This window comes from Populus trichocarpa, chromosome 16 (genome assembly GCF_000002775.5).
Source record: "Populus trichocarpa isolate Nisqually-1 chromosome 16, P.trichocarpa_v4.1, whole genome shotgun sequence".
In the NCBI taxonomy this organism is placed as follows: domain Eukaryota; kingdom Viridiplantae; phylum Streptophyta; class Magnoliopsida; order Malpighiales; family Salicaceae; genus Populus; species Populus trichocarpa.
Genome location: NC_037300.2, coordinates 14,599,128 through 14,615,000, shown reverse-complemented (window position 1 = coordinate 14,615,000; position 15,873 = coordinate 14,599,128). Strand labels below are relative to the sequence as shown.

The 15,873-nt window shown below is 36.5% G+C and overlaps 2 protein-coding genes across 2 annotated transcripts in view; both read left to right on the top strand.

Moving 5' to 3' along the window:
* LOC7472510 (uncharacterized) overlaps positions 1 to 9,329 on the top strand; it is a 10,747-nt gene extending 1,418 nt beyond the window's left edge. The window contains exons 4-14 of the mRNA XM_002323667.4: positions 251 to 452; positions 3,410 to 3,528; positions 3,946 to 4,323; positions 4,415 to 4,549; positions 6,062 to 6,193; positions 6,301 to 6,456; positions 6,757 to 6,996; positions 7,338 to 7,504; positions 7,653 to 7,767; positions 8,115 to 8,195; positions 8,706 to 9,329. Coding sequence (XP_002323703.4) covers positions 251 to 452; positions 3,410 to 3,528; positions 3,946 to 4,323; positions 4,415 to 4,549; positions 6,062 to 6,193; positions 6,301 to 6,456; positions 6,757 to 6,996; positions 7,338 to 7,504; positions 7,653 to 7,767; positions 8,115 to 8,195; positions 8,706 to 8,909 — 1,929 coding nt within the window. The 3' untranslated portion in view covers positions 8,910 to 9,329. The remainder of the gene's footprint in view (positions 1 to 250; positions 453 to 3,409; positions 3,529 to 3,945; positions 4,324 to 4,414; positions 4,550 to 6,061; positions 6,194 to 6,300; positions 6,457 to 6,756; positions 6,997 to 7,337; positions 7,505 to 7,652; positions 7,768 to 8,114; positions 8,196 to 8,705) is intronic.
* Positions 9,330 to 10,071: 742 nt separating this feature from the next.
* LOC7472509 (leucine-rich repeat receptor protein kinase HPCA1) lies at positions 10,072 to 15,461 on the top strand. The gene is made up of 19 exons (XM_002323666.4): positions 10,072 to 10,378; positions 10,600 to 10,723; positions 10,852 to 10,923; positions 11,100 to 11,174; positions 11,260 to 11,331; positions 11,433 to 11,594; positions 11,720 to 11,794; positions 11,879 to 11,950; positions 12,046 to 12,117; positions 12,219 to 12,287; positions 12,378 to 12,452; positions 12,546 to 12,617; positions 12,704 to 12,838; positions 12,936 to 13,405; positions 13,499 to 13,651; positions 13,767 to 13,906; positions 14,023 to 14,242; positions 14,425 to 14,660; positions 14,775 to 15,461. The coding sequence occupies exons 1-19, from the start codon at positions 10,282 to 10,284 to the stop codon at positions 15,318 to 15,320; spliced, it is 2,937 nt and encodes a 978-aa protein (XP_002323702.2). The 5' UTR covers positions 10,072 to 10,281; the 3' UTR covers positions 15,321 to 15,461.
* Positions 15,462 to 15,873: the final 412 nt, after the last annotated feature.

Sequence of the window (15,873 nt, the reverse complement as noted above, 5' to 3'; positions counted from 1 at the left end):
GTCTTCAACCTTGGGGTAGTGAGCACAATTTGGATGAGATCTGTTGATTTTATGTTGAAAACCCCTTTTCCATGTGAAGAATGTTAGTCTTCGAAATGACTATGTGCTTCCCTCGTAATTGTGATCCTGGCTCATTACGTTTGCAGTTCCAATCCTTATATCTATTCACATGGTTTAAGACTTTCTATTGTGAATGTTATGAGCTGGATGCTAGTATTCACCATCTCTGAATTTGGCTTCTTTCCTGCAGGCATGGTATAGGAGGGGCAAAGCAAATGTTGATTTAGGAAATTTTAAAGATGCTGTCAACGACTTCAACAATGCTAAAAGTTTTGAGTTGTCATTGGATGGAAAGAGGCACATAGAAACTGAATTAAACATAATCCTAGAAAGACAGAAAAGCACAAGCAGGATGGCAGTTCAGGAGAATGAGAACTGCTTTGGACATTTTGGTAAGACTTTTTAAGCTTTTCAACTAGCCATATATTTCTATCATGTAATCCGTGCTTGGTATGATGTTATGCATCCCATGTTTTTGTGTTCCAAACTGAATTCTTGTATAATTTAGGCAATGTCTTAAGTTTAATGACCTCAAGAATGAAAGACTCCTCTATCCTGAGCACATGAGGCTTTCCTTCTCTTTTTTTTCTTTATAATAGAAGTTTCAATGAAGCCCTCTCCTTAAAATGCATTCAATATAGTTGAGAGTTGAGATAGAGTATTGATTAATAATTTGTTTTACGTAGCTTGTTGCTTGTATCACATGGCATTGCATGCAGGGATTGGTATGTTGTTTAGCACTCCCTCAGTCCCTAAATAAGTGTCCTACTTTCCTTTTTTTGGCACTCCTAATTTAAATGTCCATATCAAAAGTCAAATTATAATAACTACCCCACTTTACTTCTTTACCCTTTATCATTATCTAAATTTACTTAGAACAAAAATTGAGATGAAAGTGGAAAAACATAATTAGGGATAGAGATGGAAAGATAAATTATTGATAAAACAAATGAGTTTTTTAATGGCTTCCTTGAAAATTGTGCGCTCTTCTTTGGGACACTCAATTCTGGACCGAGGGAGTATTTTCTTAGTGGATTCAGGCATTTATCTTCCTTGTTTAATCAAAGAGACTCCTTGGCTAATTTCAAAGGTTTGTTTTTGCTCTTTGTTTCTCTCTCCTCTAATTTCTCCTACATGGATGGATGTATATAAAGCTTTTAGGAAATCCATATCTTAAATTGTTATGCAGATACATTTTCCTAAGAAAGGTGTTTCAGGATGTCTTAGAAGTTTAACAATCCAATTCCATCTGGTCAACGATGTGCAAGTGGTGCATGTATAAGGAGATACTTACTCATGTAAGTACTTAGACATGTTATAAATTGGGGAGGAAAGGAAAAGAAACTGCTTGAGTTGTAGCGTGAATAATTTGTTTGATTGGGAGTAGGCATTTTTCAGTACCTTTACTAAAATACATTGTTTACTAGGGCACCTGACACATGATCAAGATACATATGCTTAAAAATTGAAGGATGGTACATGAATTAATATTTTATTCATTGCTTTCCAATCTGCACATTTTGTGCAAAATACAAAATTATTCCACGGCTTTGCATGAATGGTAGACATTCACACTTTGGGACCTTTATTTCTCTAAATCATATATCAGGTTCCAGTTTTGCTTATGAGCCTGATGCTCTCATTCCCTTCTTGAATTTGCATACAGTACTTTTAGAATTTCAGTATCCCAACATGGTATTTAAATGCATTTCAGCAACTTATAAACACCAGTTTCATCTTTAATCTACTGTTTTAGATAATAATATAAATGAATTTTATTGGAAAGATAGCAAGGAATAACATGAAGAAGAATAAGACATTTTCCCTAGTTGCAAACTGAAACATCAATCTAGATAAAACTAATTTAGGTTGGTTTACTTGTGAAGATTTTATAGGAAATAGAAAATTAAAGAAAGTACATTTACTAATTGAAAATGAAAACTGGTTTCTTGGAAATATGTGTTTTCTATTTTTTCCATTTGTCTAGAAAATTGAAAAACATCATAAAGTTATTTTCCATTATAAAAAAAAATTAAGTGCCTTGTTTGGTTCACATAATAGTTTTGTCCATTTCCTTTATTATTTTCGATGTAAACTAAAGAAGGCCCTTTTTTTCTATTTTGGAAATTTTATATTTAATAAACATGTTTCATTGATTTTCCTTGGAGAAATCTTTTTAGAATAAAAAGAAAAAATGAAGATGGAAACTAAAAAAAACATTTCTTAAAGTAAAACACAACTGTAGTAACTCCAATCCATCTGCCTATCTGTTAAAGAAGTACCTCCAAAAGCCCATGCAGCATGACACCACAGAGAAGCCAAGAAGACTATCCTATCTGACAACCTTGATGTCAAATTAGTAATAAAAATCCTTCCATTCCTCTCCATTAAATGCACCAAATAATTTCTAATAGCACAATTTTGTTCTGCTGTTGTGGTTAGTTTTGTATAGAATAAAATTTCCTGAAATAATAGATGTATGATAAGACATCTACTCACCTTCAATTGGGTGCTTTATGAAAACTGCAAACTATCTTAATAGCATGCAAATAATTTTTTGTGCGAAGTGATGATTTAAAGGCCTCTTTCAAAGCCTTATTATACAATTGCACCTTTAGGAAGTATATATCCTAACAAATTATAATGATGTATGCAAGAAAACTGCAACAAGTCCAACTAGTCTGGAATGAGGTTTGTAAGGTTGAGATAATGAACCTTACAAACCTCATTCCAGACTAGTTGGATATATATATATATATATATATATATATATTCTTTTCAATGCAGGTCATGCTATGCAAAAATATAAATTTAACCTGCTATATGTATATGAATGAACAAGTCGTGTCATACTCACTTTCAATACTGGGTATGTATGATACCTTGTCAAAAGTTAACAAGAGTGTGAATAGTTTCTCTCTCAAATTAGGTCAAAAATTCTAAATGTTACTGCTTCAGTTGAAACAGTAACGTAATTAGTTCAAGAAAAGTATAGGAGTTATTTTTATCTGGGAAAATAAACTATGGGATGTACATTTATAGTTCAACTTTCTCTCTAAAACAAATTGGCCATCCAATAATCAACTGTGGAGCTTGGACCCACATAAATAGTTTTAAAATGCTTAATCCCTGTTGATCCTTTGTTTTGTATACATGATGCACTATATTACTGTTCAAGCTAGTCATGTTTTTCTTGCTCGTTGCACTCAAAAGCATACTGGCTTATGGAGTGGCTCAAAATGGAATGTTGCTATTTTATCATGGTTCTAGCATGAACTCTTGGTCTTTATCTATATATCTTTTTCAAGATGTAAATTCAAAATGAAGTGTAAATTAACTTTTGTCACAGATGAGCCGTGCCAATTAAAACTATCACAAGTTTCAACACCAGATAAGGGAAGGGGCATGGCTTCACAATGTGACATTCCCCAAGCATCCTTGGTTCACAAGGAAGAACCTTATGCATTGGTATAGATTGATATGCTCTTTTTGTTATGAACAATGTTGGGTTAATATATCTTACTCGTTTCCACTTATTATATTTATTGGATATGTTTTCATTTTATTATTCTTAAAAAAAGATATTGAGAAAGATGTACTCCGAAAATTAGGACAGGATGGATACGTGGAGAAGCACTCATGAGTGTTTTTATGTGATCATAAAAATACAATTAATGTTTAATCTATAAGAGCAGTTAAATCAGCTATACTCAATGGTATAGAATTTCACTAGTAAAGACAAATGTTCATGAAATGAGCGTGTTTAAATGCAGGCTTGTGTTGTTAGTATAAAATTGTGTTTTATAGTACCCTCTTGTCACCATTTGATGCACCTGCATTTCTCTAATGAGGAATATTAATTACAGTCTGCCCTTTGATCTACAGATCATATTGAAGAGTTGCCGGGAAACACACTGTCATTACTGCTTGAATCAACTACGAGCAGATACAGTCCCCTGTACGTCATGTACAATACCACTTTACTGCTCCGAACATTGCCAGATACAAGCTGGAGGAGAACCATTCAGTAATTTTCAGGACAAAATTGGAACCAAGGAAAGTCACTCCCATAGCCATGGAGAGTATAAGTTTGCTTTATGCAGTGATTCCAATCCAATTGAGTGCTTTCCTGAACACAAACATGAATGTCTAGGTGTAAACTGGCCTGCCATATTGCCATCTGATATAGTTCTGGCTGGTCGAATTCTAGTGAAATCTACCTCGCAAAGATGTTCTACCGAGTCTAATGCTCTTTGTGATCTGGTACATCTCATGCATATTTGCTATATTACATCAACCACAGGTTTTTAAAAAAAAAATTGAGGATTTTACTCACCACCTTATGGTTTAGTAGGGTCTCTCTCACAGCTATACACAGATTACTCCAGAAAGCAAATTGGAGCTACATATGTACGCAATTGTATTGTTATGCTGTCTGCAGCATTCTTTCGGCTTTGAACTTCCAATTAATGGAGTCTCTTTATCACAGGTGGTTCTTTTCTCTCTATCACTCTTTTACAATCGCTACACAGTCAGATGATGAGGCGCCTCTGGCTGTAACTTATTTTAAGTATAATTCAAAATGTTGAACAGTTACTCTCCCCTCAACTTGTCTATGATACATATTTTTGCATGCCTTTGGTGAATTGGCTTTAATGAAAGGGAATGTGGATGCGGTCCATATCTGCTATTTTATTTCAATCTTGGTTCATGGGGGCATGTATGACATCATGAGAATTGATGAAGAATCCAGTTTAGCTTTTCATTGTTGTTTTGGTTATGGATCAGTGTGTTGATTTGAAATTTGCCTTTGTGGATTTGGCAAATGCAAAGAACCTTTCAGTGTTGCCCTTTATTTTTTACCTATGACTCTCATTTTGGTGGGTTAGGTTGTGCAATTATGAGTCTTAAAGGTCTGTGTCGGTCCAGGTAACTGTTTCCTTTGGGGCTGGTGCTTGAGTGAAGATTTCACGATGATTCTAGCATGCAAGGAAGTTTGTTCATGACCATTATTTTCCATTGTTCCTCCTTTAGTGCCTTGCAAGCATATAAATGTTTGGTAGATAGTATTAAAGAAGGCTAGTGAATTGAAAAACTCTTCATTTACCTAGAAGGATCTTACCAAGCTCAGTTTCCCTTGATACCATTTCTGATTTCTTTTTCAACAATCTGCACTTCATCTCTGTGAGATTTGACAAGATGCAATCTCTTTGGAAGGCAGGGGTTAAATTGATGGTTCATAAGTTGCATGTTCTTCTATTAAGGCAGGTAGGCAGTTTAAGAGCTGGATACATTTGTTTATGTTATATTGTTTTGATGCTGGCTGAGAACATCGGAGACAGGTAAGGTTGCTTAGGACTTTGTGAGAGGCTCTTATCAGATGGAGTTGTGGAAAGGCATCGAAAGTAGTTAGCAATTAAGTCTTGTAACTCTTTCTTTGTTTTTTCTGTTTGTCATTTCTTTTAAACCCATCAATTGCTTCTTGAGTATGTGGGTTGTACCCACGCAACCTCTTTAATTTAAACAACCCTGTATTGTTATGAGCATCAAATTTGTTCATGTGGAGCTTTTAATACTTGTTCGAAATTTAATAGTTCAGTGTGTGAGCTCTCCTTTTTAAAAAAAAATTGGAAGAAAAAAAGAATTAAATGTACTGGACCTGCTAAACAGTTTGCAATTATCCTGCGAAATGATAGTAACTTGTTCTATCTCTGTGTCATGCCTTACAGTTTCTATGACTAGATTTACATGTTCTAGTTATGCTGGTTTCAAATCAACATCCTTATTGTTCTGAACATGATTGGTCATTTTCTATTTACATAGTTACAACTATCGACACCTCTATCAATCTTATTTCATTAAATAAAAGCCATTTGTTTTAAGGTTCCATTTCTTGTTTGAATACAGTAGTTTCAAGTTTCAACTATCAATACCTCCATCAATCTTATTTCATTAAATGAAAGCCATTTGTTTTAGGGTTTCATTTCTTGTTTGAATGCAGACTATCATCCTTATATCTCAAATCAGGGTGAACTCTATGGCAATTGTCCGAATGAAATCTGTTGATGACCCACCAGATCAGTTCAGAAAGCTTACCTCTGTTGGAGATGCTTTAACTAGTAGTTTGGAACAGGTTAATGGCTATGCTACAACTCTCCCTTATGCCTACCAAGCTTTAACATTATCTTTTGGTGGAGAGAAAGGTCCCATTGTCCATTGACATGATTACCAATCTTATAGGTTCCCGTGGGTCAAGCTATATATAAAGCTGCCAGTTTGTTCAACCATTCTTGCTTGCCAAACATTCATGCATATTTTCTTTCGCGTACTCTGTTTATACGAACAACAGAGTATGTGTCAACAGGTTGTCCCCTGGAGTTGTCCTACGGTCCTCAGGTATCAACCCTTTTCAGCACTGACACATTTCCTTCACTCGCCTTTGTTTTTGATACAAGAATATGAATGTTCTTGACTCTCAATAATTTACATACTTGTTTAGATAACATAGAAAATCTAGATGTCCAATGCTCACATGTTGGATGCACCAATCCTGTACACATACCTGGATGCACCTACCGGACATTTTTCTTTACCTCCAACTGCCATAATTTTCTGCAACAGTTTGTGTTTTTGAAACACTTGAGCTGGTGAAGTAATTGGCATTTCAAAAGGTGAATGTGCAGTTGTGTTTTGCAGGTTGGGCAATCGGACTGTGAAGACCGCCTTAGGTATCTGGCAGATAAGTACTCATTTCGATGCCAGTGCCATGGTTGTTCACAATTAAATCTATCTGACCTCGTTCTTAATGCCTTTTGCTGTGTTAATCATAACTGTGCCGGTGTAGTCCTGGAGAGCACCATCATAAACGGAGAAACACGCGAACTTAATAACTTTCCTAGAGCTCCTGAAAAACAGAAATTTGATTCTCACTTGCAGGTATGCTTTGTCTTCTTTATAAAACCCAGGGATAGCATCAGGTGTATCACAGACTGTTGGATTCCAGAAATTTAAATGTTTAACAGTTGCTCTGGTCTTTAAGGGGCACAAATGCTCAGAAGTGAATTGTGTTAACCACGCACAGCTTCTTACTTTGAAGAAGCACCAAAAGGATAACAAACAATTGCCAGCAAAATGAAGTTGGCACAACTTTATCTGGCTGTCAGAATGTGCTCATATCCAATCTTATAATTTATGAATATCAGCTGTTCTTAGACTGCAATACATTAAAAATCATGTACTTTTTCCTGTTTTGTGACCAAATTTTCTTTTCTTAATAGGGTCACAAGCTCAATATTGTAGATATAAACGATGTGGCAAGCCTTGCTCTCAAGTTTAACAATAGCTCCCTTCATATTCAACCTGGATTTTGTTTGCATTGTGGCACACATCGTGATCTGGACGCTTCGCATGAAGCCATCAACAAAGCTTGGAGTTATATCAAGAGGTACATTTTTATTTCAGCCTAGCCTTTTCTTTGAATCATTTTTAACTATATCCTACAAGGAACTTGCTCTTCAGATATTTGCAGAAATATATAGATATGCAATTTGTTTAGTTTGGTTATGTTCATGAGAATATTCATTTGTTGACAGGTTGCAGGAAGCAATCATTTCAAAAGATATCTCAGGAACCACCCTTTTAGATGCTTCAAGGGCCCTTGGTATTTTGAGATCAACCTTGCATGCATATAACAAGAGTGTTGCAGAGGTGAGTTCCAGTTCTCTACTTCTAGGCATAACTTGATGCATTGTTGTTTCGCTTTAGTGCAACTCTTTTTACTTTATCTTTTCTATACATTTGTTTTCCAGGGCACAACTTGATCCATGATTGTGTACTTTTTTCTGAGCAGATATTTAATCTATATATTCTCCATTGTAAATAGATATACATTTAATTGTGCAGATACTACGTTAATGTGAAACGAACACTTGAGAGCAGTACTATATCTGCAGTTAATGTGAAACTAACACTTGAGAGCAGTACTATATCTGCATTTCATGTAGCCAGTGCAAGATGGGATTACCATCCTTTATTTCAATGTTTATCCTGTGCAGGCTGAGGACAATCTTGCACAAGCATTTTGTTTGGTTAGAGACTTCCAATCTGCTAGGGAACACTGTAAAGAATCAATCAAGGTAAACTAATTGAGATTGCTATGCTTTCAGCATTTCATAAATGTTGTCAACAGAATTATTTTTCAAATTCCCACATCTTGATTTCTAAAGAACGAGAACCAGTTTAGGCATATGTGAACAATGAACTGCATTAGTCAAATTGTAACATCCGTTATAAACGTTTTAGATGTGCATATACATTTTCATGTGTGCATATCTTAGACCAGTCGCATCAGGAAACGTCCTGTGGTCTCAAAAGAAAAATAATTTTCTCACCTTGTGTTGCACAAAATGTTAGGACAGAGACAGCAATCAGGACCCGGGATACTTCATAGGACAGCTTTCTTTTCCAATACTGAACTAATTCAATGCCCTTTAAACTGCATTTCAATTGTTTAGTGTCATTGCAATTTATTTGTTTCTAGAAATAAATTGAGGTGTGTTATTGGTTGTCATATCACTTGCTACTTTGATATAATTTCTTAGAAATGAAATCTGACTGACATTTCCATGTTTTTGATTAAATGGTAGATACTCCAAACACTCTATGATCCTGATCACATTGTCATTGGATATGAACTGGTCAAGCTTGCAAGCATTCAGCTATCCTTGGATGACCCTGCAGCTGTGGACAGCACAAACCATCTGGGCTTGATATTTGCGCGGTATTTTGGACCGCATGTAGACTTTATTGTCCCATATCAGCAGTTCCTGAAAAGAGTAGCTCACCGGTAGATGTTAATTACTGTGTACCTAGTTTAGTTTTTTACCTCCTATATCTAAATTCCGGGGGGGGGGGGATAAAAATGAAAGGGTAAAACGAATTCCCAAATAAGGATGAAAACAGAACAAGAGAAAAGGCACGGGTTTTTAGTCAGCAATTGATGGTCATATTTCCTAAACTAAGTAGAGATGAAGACAAGGGAGAACAATTCGAAGGTTCAAGGGAAATCAGAATCAGTACGTCGAAGGATAGGTTTCATATTTGCCTTAAACTGATGGGAATTGAGATTACGTAAAAATCTAATGTTTACTTTTCTAGTTGTTTTCTTATGAATGGTTGCCGAAGTATGAGTGCTTTTTAAGTGAACTAAGCAGTTGTCAAAAACATATAACCTTATTTTACAAGTAACTATACACAAGTGATTGTTACAACTGCATATACTAACCAGGAACTCTTTCCTCTGACAATCTCATTTTAGGTTTTATTAGATGGCATATATAAAAATGGATTTTGGTTAAAGGGTCTGAAGAAAACCATCTCATATGGATGGGACGGAAGGACGCAGTAGAAATATCAATCTCATTGTAGAAAACCAACTCAAAGGGGAATGACTTATAGTTTGTAAGGGCTGCGGATCAAATTGCTGCCTAGTTAATGGATCAAGAGTTTGTCTGTACGTGGCCTGTCGTGTTTCTTAAGATTTTGGAGTGCATACCACCTAATACCCAACTGTCCAAATTAGAACTTGTACCAATGCAAGTCTTTAAGTGTTTTGATAAAGTTATGGCATATATTTTGATGGAATGGACATCTGTAAAACATATGATGGTGTGTTTGTGAGCAGCAAAAATAATAATGATGATGATGATGATGGCATTCTTACAATAGACTCAAGAAAGGAGGAAAATATCCGACATTGGGCCGTTCATAAAGATGCTGCCATGCCTACGTACATGTATTATCTCAGTAGCAAAATAAAAATAATAATTATCCAAGTTGGTGGAAGGGCGGACGAGACGGCAAAACGTGAAAATTAAATATGCAGCAGAGACCTTCTAAAGTGATGAAGAAGATGACATTATCAAATATCATTATAGCTACTTAAATTTGCTAGTACGCATGTTAGTGGGAATGGTTAGGCCATAGAGTGGCTTCTAAGACAAGACAAAATCAATTAAAAGAAAGCACCATAGGAGAGGGGACTTTTTTCTTTTTTCTTCTCTCTTGTTGATATGACAGAGCAGCAGAATCCACCTCGTTCCTTGTTCTATCGTCCTCAGCGTAGCATTTGAGACCAGCCCGGCTCCACTTTTAGACTTGTTTTTGTACGTGGCTGATGTTGGAAGTTTAGTAGCCTGACATTAATTCAATATTGTAGCAGCCATGGGACTGGGCGGAGGCACTGCCCGGTTGCTCTTCCTTCTTACTTTCTTTACTTCAGGAATTCATCTCATTTTCTCTGACACGGACCCAAGTGATGGTAATTCAACTGCTTTGCTTCCTTTCTCCATCTCCTTCTTTTAACTTCATTTATTTCTTCGATATTGCTATTATTTATTAACTTCTTTTAACCTCATTTATTTTTCTGACAGTTTTCAGAAGTTGTGGCCAGACAGGAGTACTGTTGCTCTATTGTATTTGTCTCATTTCCTACACCCACTAGTTCATAATTCTAACAATGATTTCTGTGTGGTGGTGCAGCTGCAGCACTCCAATCCCTCAAGAAGCAATGGCAAAATACACCACCAAGTTGGGGGCAGTCTCATGATCCATGCGGAGCACCCTGGGAAGGAGTCACGTGCTCCAATTCAAGGATCACTGCATTGTCAGTACTGGATTCCCTCCTCGTGATTATGATCAGTAACTTATTATTATTCGTTCATCGTCTCTACTCTAATAATCCATCTAGAGCAAGACCATTTTGTTCATCACTAAGCATTTTATACGTTTCAGGGGGTTATCAACCATGAACCTCAAAGGGAAGCTAAGCGGTGATATTGGAGGACTCACCGAATTGAGATCCTTGTGAGTTTCTTAATATCTATCTTGACTGGAACAAGTTTATTACAAGCAATTCAAATCGTACTTCTACGTTAGCAAGATTGCTAATAATTAAGCACACATTTCCACAAAAGGGTCCGGTGCATGCAACAATCAATTTTAAATCTTAATATTCAAGCTTTGAGGTTATTTTATTGCAGGGACCTATCATTTAACACAAACCTCACAGGATCCCTCACTCCTCGGTTTGGAGATCTGCTAAAATTGAACATCCTGTAAGATGAAATACATACCCAATCTTCTACTTGGCAGGCCGGCTTATGTGTCTTTTATTTATGTGTCTTTCCTACACCTCCTCAGAATCCTTGCTGGTTGTGGCTTCAGCGGTAGTATTCCAGATGAGCTGGGCAATCTTGCTGAGCTATCCTTCTTGTAAGAGTTGTTAAACCAGTAACAATTATGAATGCATGAATTAACAGGGGCACTATATGTATCTCCTTCCCTTTATTCAACAGTGCTACCCTTCGTCACAGGGCTCTCAACTCAAACAACTTCTCTGGTGGAATCCCTCCTTCTCTAGGTAAACTCTCCAAACTCTACTGGCTGGACCTTGCAGACAATCAATTGACAGGACCTATCCCAATCTCCAAAAACACCACCCCAGGCTTGGACCTACTACTAAATGCTAAGCACTTGTGAGTATATATTTCTGAAACACCTCCAATATAAATGATTAAACATATTGTATTTAAATGTGCCTAGCAGTGCAATTAATTAAATGGGTATTGCACAAAGAATAATTAATTTTTTGAGTTTGCAGCCATTTCAATAAAAACCAGCTTTCAGGTTCCATTCCACCTGAACTTTTCAGCTCTGATATGGTGCTGATACACGTGTAAGTTGTTAATCAGACCAATTTTTTTTATCTCTCATTACCCCAGTTCTTCCCTTTTAATTGCTTGTGATTCTTTAATGACAGATTGTTCGATGGGAACCAACTTGAAGGAAATATTCCTTCCACATTAGGCCTAGTTCAGACTCTCGAGGTTCTGTGAGTAAAAACTGTCCCAGTTTTATCTTCCCTTCTTAAAGTATTGCCCTCTCTGCGAGCTCAATTAGGACTCTGATTCATTTTGTTTGCTGCAGTCGACTTGATAGAAATGCTTTATCTGGCAAGGTCCCAAAAAATTTGAACAACCTCTCGAGCCTCAATGAACTGTGGGTACTCTTACTCTCACAGTTTAACAAGGCAGTGGTTTCAGTCTGTTAAACTTAAATGAGCTTAATCAACCTTTTCCTTCCTAAAATGTTTCTTTCAGGAATCTAGCACACAATAAGCTGATAGGCCCTTTACCAAATTTAACAAAAATGGACGCCCTCAATTATGTGTAAGTCAATCAAAAGGAGGTCCCCTTCGGTTCTTCTAACTTGTTCTTTTTCCATGTTAATGAATCCTGATCTATGATTTACTTTTGCAGGGATCTTAGCAACAATTCTTTCTATTCTTCAGAAGCTCCTGATTGGTTCTCAACCTTACCATCTCTCACCACCTTGTAAGTCTCCAGCACATCAGAACTGTACTATATATCTGGAAATGTTATAGGTCCGTAGTCTCATTTCAAAAATCCATGATTGATATGCTGCAGAGTTATAGAACATGGATCGCTTCATGGGACTTTGCCATCAAAAGTGTTCAGTTTTCCCCAGATACAGCAAGTGTAAGTTTTGACCAAATTCCAATTGAGCTCGTCAAAACAATTTTAGAACATGCAAAATTGATCATTCGTTTCTTTAAATTTTGAAGGTTATTGAGGAATAATGCACTCAATGGCTCCTTCAACATGGGTGACAGCATTAGTACACAGCTTCAACTTGTTGATCTTCAGAACAATCAGATTTCCTCTGTAACACTGACGGCTGATTACACAAACACATTAATGTGAGAAAGTTTCTAGAAATTGCATTTATGTACATGGAAAAATTTATTCTTTCAACCACTCACCATCAATCTTAAATTTTCATTGTCATGCACTCAGACTTGTAGGAAACCCGGTGTGCACTGCTCTCTCGGATACCAATTACTGTCAGCTCCAACAGCAGTCTACAAAGCCTTATTCCACTAGCCTAGCTAATTGTGGCAGTAAAATGTGTCCCCCTGAACAGAAGCTGAGCCCTCAGAGTTGCGAATGTGCCTATCCATATGAAGGGACCCTGTACTTCAGAGCACCCTCCTTCCGGGAATTGTCCAATGTGAATATGTTTCACTCACTAGAAATGTCTCTTTGGGGCAAACTGGGCCTAACTCCTGGTTCCGTTTTTCTTCAGAACCCTTTTTTTAATGTTGACGACTACCTTCAGGTGCAGGTCGCACTATTTCCACCCACTGACAAATATTTTAATAGGTCTGAAATTCAGAGTATTGGATTTGACTTGACCAACCAAACCTACAAGCCTCCCAAAGATTTTGGACCCTACTATTTTATTGCCTCGCCTTATCCTTTTCCAGGTAACTTAATTCATCTTTTTATTCATGCATGCAGTTTCTGTCTTATCATACTTGGAATCGATAATTGACTAGAAAAACAAAAATATGTTTCAGATGCTTCCAGAGGAAGTTCTATGAGCACTGGTGTTGTTGTTGGGATAGGGATTGGCTGTGGCTTACTGGTTATGAGCCTTGTTGGAGTAGGGATTTATGCCATTCGTCAGAAGAAACGTGCAGAAAAAGCCATTGGATTGAGTAAACCATTTGGTAATCAATACATAACATCTTTAATATTCTTGCTAGCAAATGAATCGTTGAGATGCTGGTTAAATGCAGCATGAAAGAAATTTTGGATTATACATAAAACCTTGTGTGTTTCCAGCTTCTTGGGCTCCAAGTGGCAAAGATAGTGGCGGGGTACCTCAGTTAAAGGGAGCAAGATGGTTCTCATATGAAGAACTAAAAAGGTGCACTTACAACTTTACAGAAAGCAATGAGATAGGTTCTGGAGGCTATGGCAAGGTATATCGATCTCCAAGATTAATTTTGGTCATGATTTATAATTATCAGAAAAGTTGAGGAATAGTTGCTGCTTAGTCATCTCTTATATTATTAAATATGCGCCATCTTGTATCCAGGTGTATAGAGGAATGCTTTCTGATGGCCAAGTAGTGGCAATCAAAAGAGCTCAGCAAGGATCAATGCAGGGCGGGCTCGAGTTCAAGACTGAAATTGAGTTGCTATCACGAGTTCATCACAAAAACCTTGTTGGTCTTGTGGGTTTTTGTTTTGAACAAGGAGAACAGATGCTAGTTTATGAATATATGCCTAATGGAACACTGCGGGAATGCTTGTCAGGTATATATGCTCACTCTACTTTAGCTATGCAAGTAAGCATCGAGAACAATGCATGCTAAGACATTTAGTAATTTTCAGTTTAATTTTTTCTGGCCCACTAATGGACATGTACAAAGATACCCAGGGGAATTTTCCTTTTAATCAGTATGCATATGCTGATACGTGAAGTGGATTGATTATAGGGAAGTCTGGCATTTATCTTGACTGGAGAAGGAGACTTCGCATTGCTCTTGGGTCGGCTAGAGGATTAGCTTACTTACACGAGCTTGCAAATCCTCCTATAATCCACAGAGATGTCAAGTCCACCAACATTCTGTTGGATGAAAATTTAACAGCAAAGGTCGCTGACTTTGGCCTGTCAAAGCTGGTATCAGACAGCTCGAAAGGACATGTTTCAACCCAGGTTAAAGGAACCCTGGTCAGCATTTACTTGCTTTTGTTTTCAGTATATTGATCAATATGGGCATTGCATGCCATATATATCAAATCTTAATGGTCACATATATTGTGTTAATTATAAATTTGGATGCAGGGTTATCTGGATCCTGAATATTACATGACACAACAATTAACAGAGAAGAGCGATGTGTACAGTTTTGGGGTGGTCATGCTTGAGCTGATAGCAGCTAAGCAACCTATAGAGAAAGGGAAGTACATTGTGCGGGAAGTAAGAATGGCAATGGACAGGAATGATGAAGAGCACTATGGATTGAAAGAAATAATGGATCCAGGCCTTAGAAACATGGGAGGGAATCTGGTAGGATTTGGGAGATTTTTGGAAGTGGCAATGCAGTGTGTTGAAGAGTCAGCAACAGAGCGTCCAACAATGAGTGAGGTGGTGAAGGCAATAGAAATGATATTGCAAAATGATGGGGTGAACACAAACTCAACAACATCAGCATCTTCTTCAGCAACAGACTTTGGAGCTTCAAGAGGCGGTGGTCCCCTTAGACATCCTTACAATCATGATGTTGTAGCTGCCAAGAATAAGGTGGATGTTGTCGACAATATTAATAATAACAATGCCTTTGATTATAGTGGTGGCTACACTCTCTCAGCAAAAGTTGAACCCAAGTAGCTGTAGCGACCAACCCTTTTTTTTTTTTGTCTATTGTTTTCCTTCCTTCATGTTGATTTATAGTGTGTTCAATGCGATATGAAAACAAAAGGCCATTATTTTATTTGTAGTAGTTTATATATACATGTGTAGTTTACGCGCAACCCTTTGTTAACTTTTTTTTTTATTATTATTATTATAAAAAAAAAAAAAAAAAAGGAAGGGAAGAATTGGTCATTCTAGTTGCGTGCAAAACCATCATTTCATATAAGGTACAACAATTTGATATCACTTTCTTTTTCCATTTTTTATTTTGAAACAAAATGAAAATATAAACAAAAAAATTTGTTTATTTTTTATCTTATCTTGTAAAACATAATAAAAACTAATGACGCATTATTAAAATTTTCCAAATCAAACAAAATAGTTCTCAAAAATTATATTAGTGGTTGTTGGTTTTACTATTCAAGAAAAATAAAAAAAAAATTCAATTTTGTTTTTATATCTAAAAGTGTGATTCTGGTTACTTTTCAAAATGTTTTTTACTAAGAAACATATCAAAATAATATTTTTT

What these genes read in the sequence shown, in the direction of transcription:
- LOC7472509 (XM_002323666.4), top strand. Translation starts at nt 10,282, where the DNA reads ATGGGACTGGGCGGAGGCACTGCCCGGTTGCTCTTCCTTCTTACTTTC. An exon ending in GTTCAGACTCTCGAGGTTCT is followed by an intron (nt 11,951 to 12,045) that starts GTGAGTAAAAAC and finishes TGTTTGCTGCAG; the next exon opens with TCGACTTGATAGAAATGCTT. An exon ending in CCCAGGTTAAAGGAACCCTG is followed by an intron (nt 14,661 to 14,774) that starts GTCAGCATTTAC and finishes ATTTGGATGCAG; the next exon opens with GGTTATCTGGATCCTGAATA.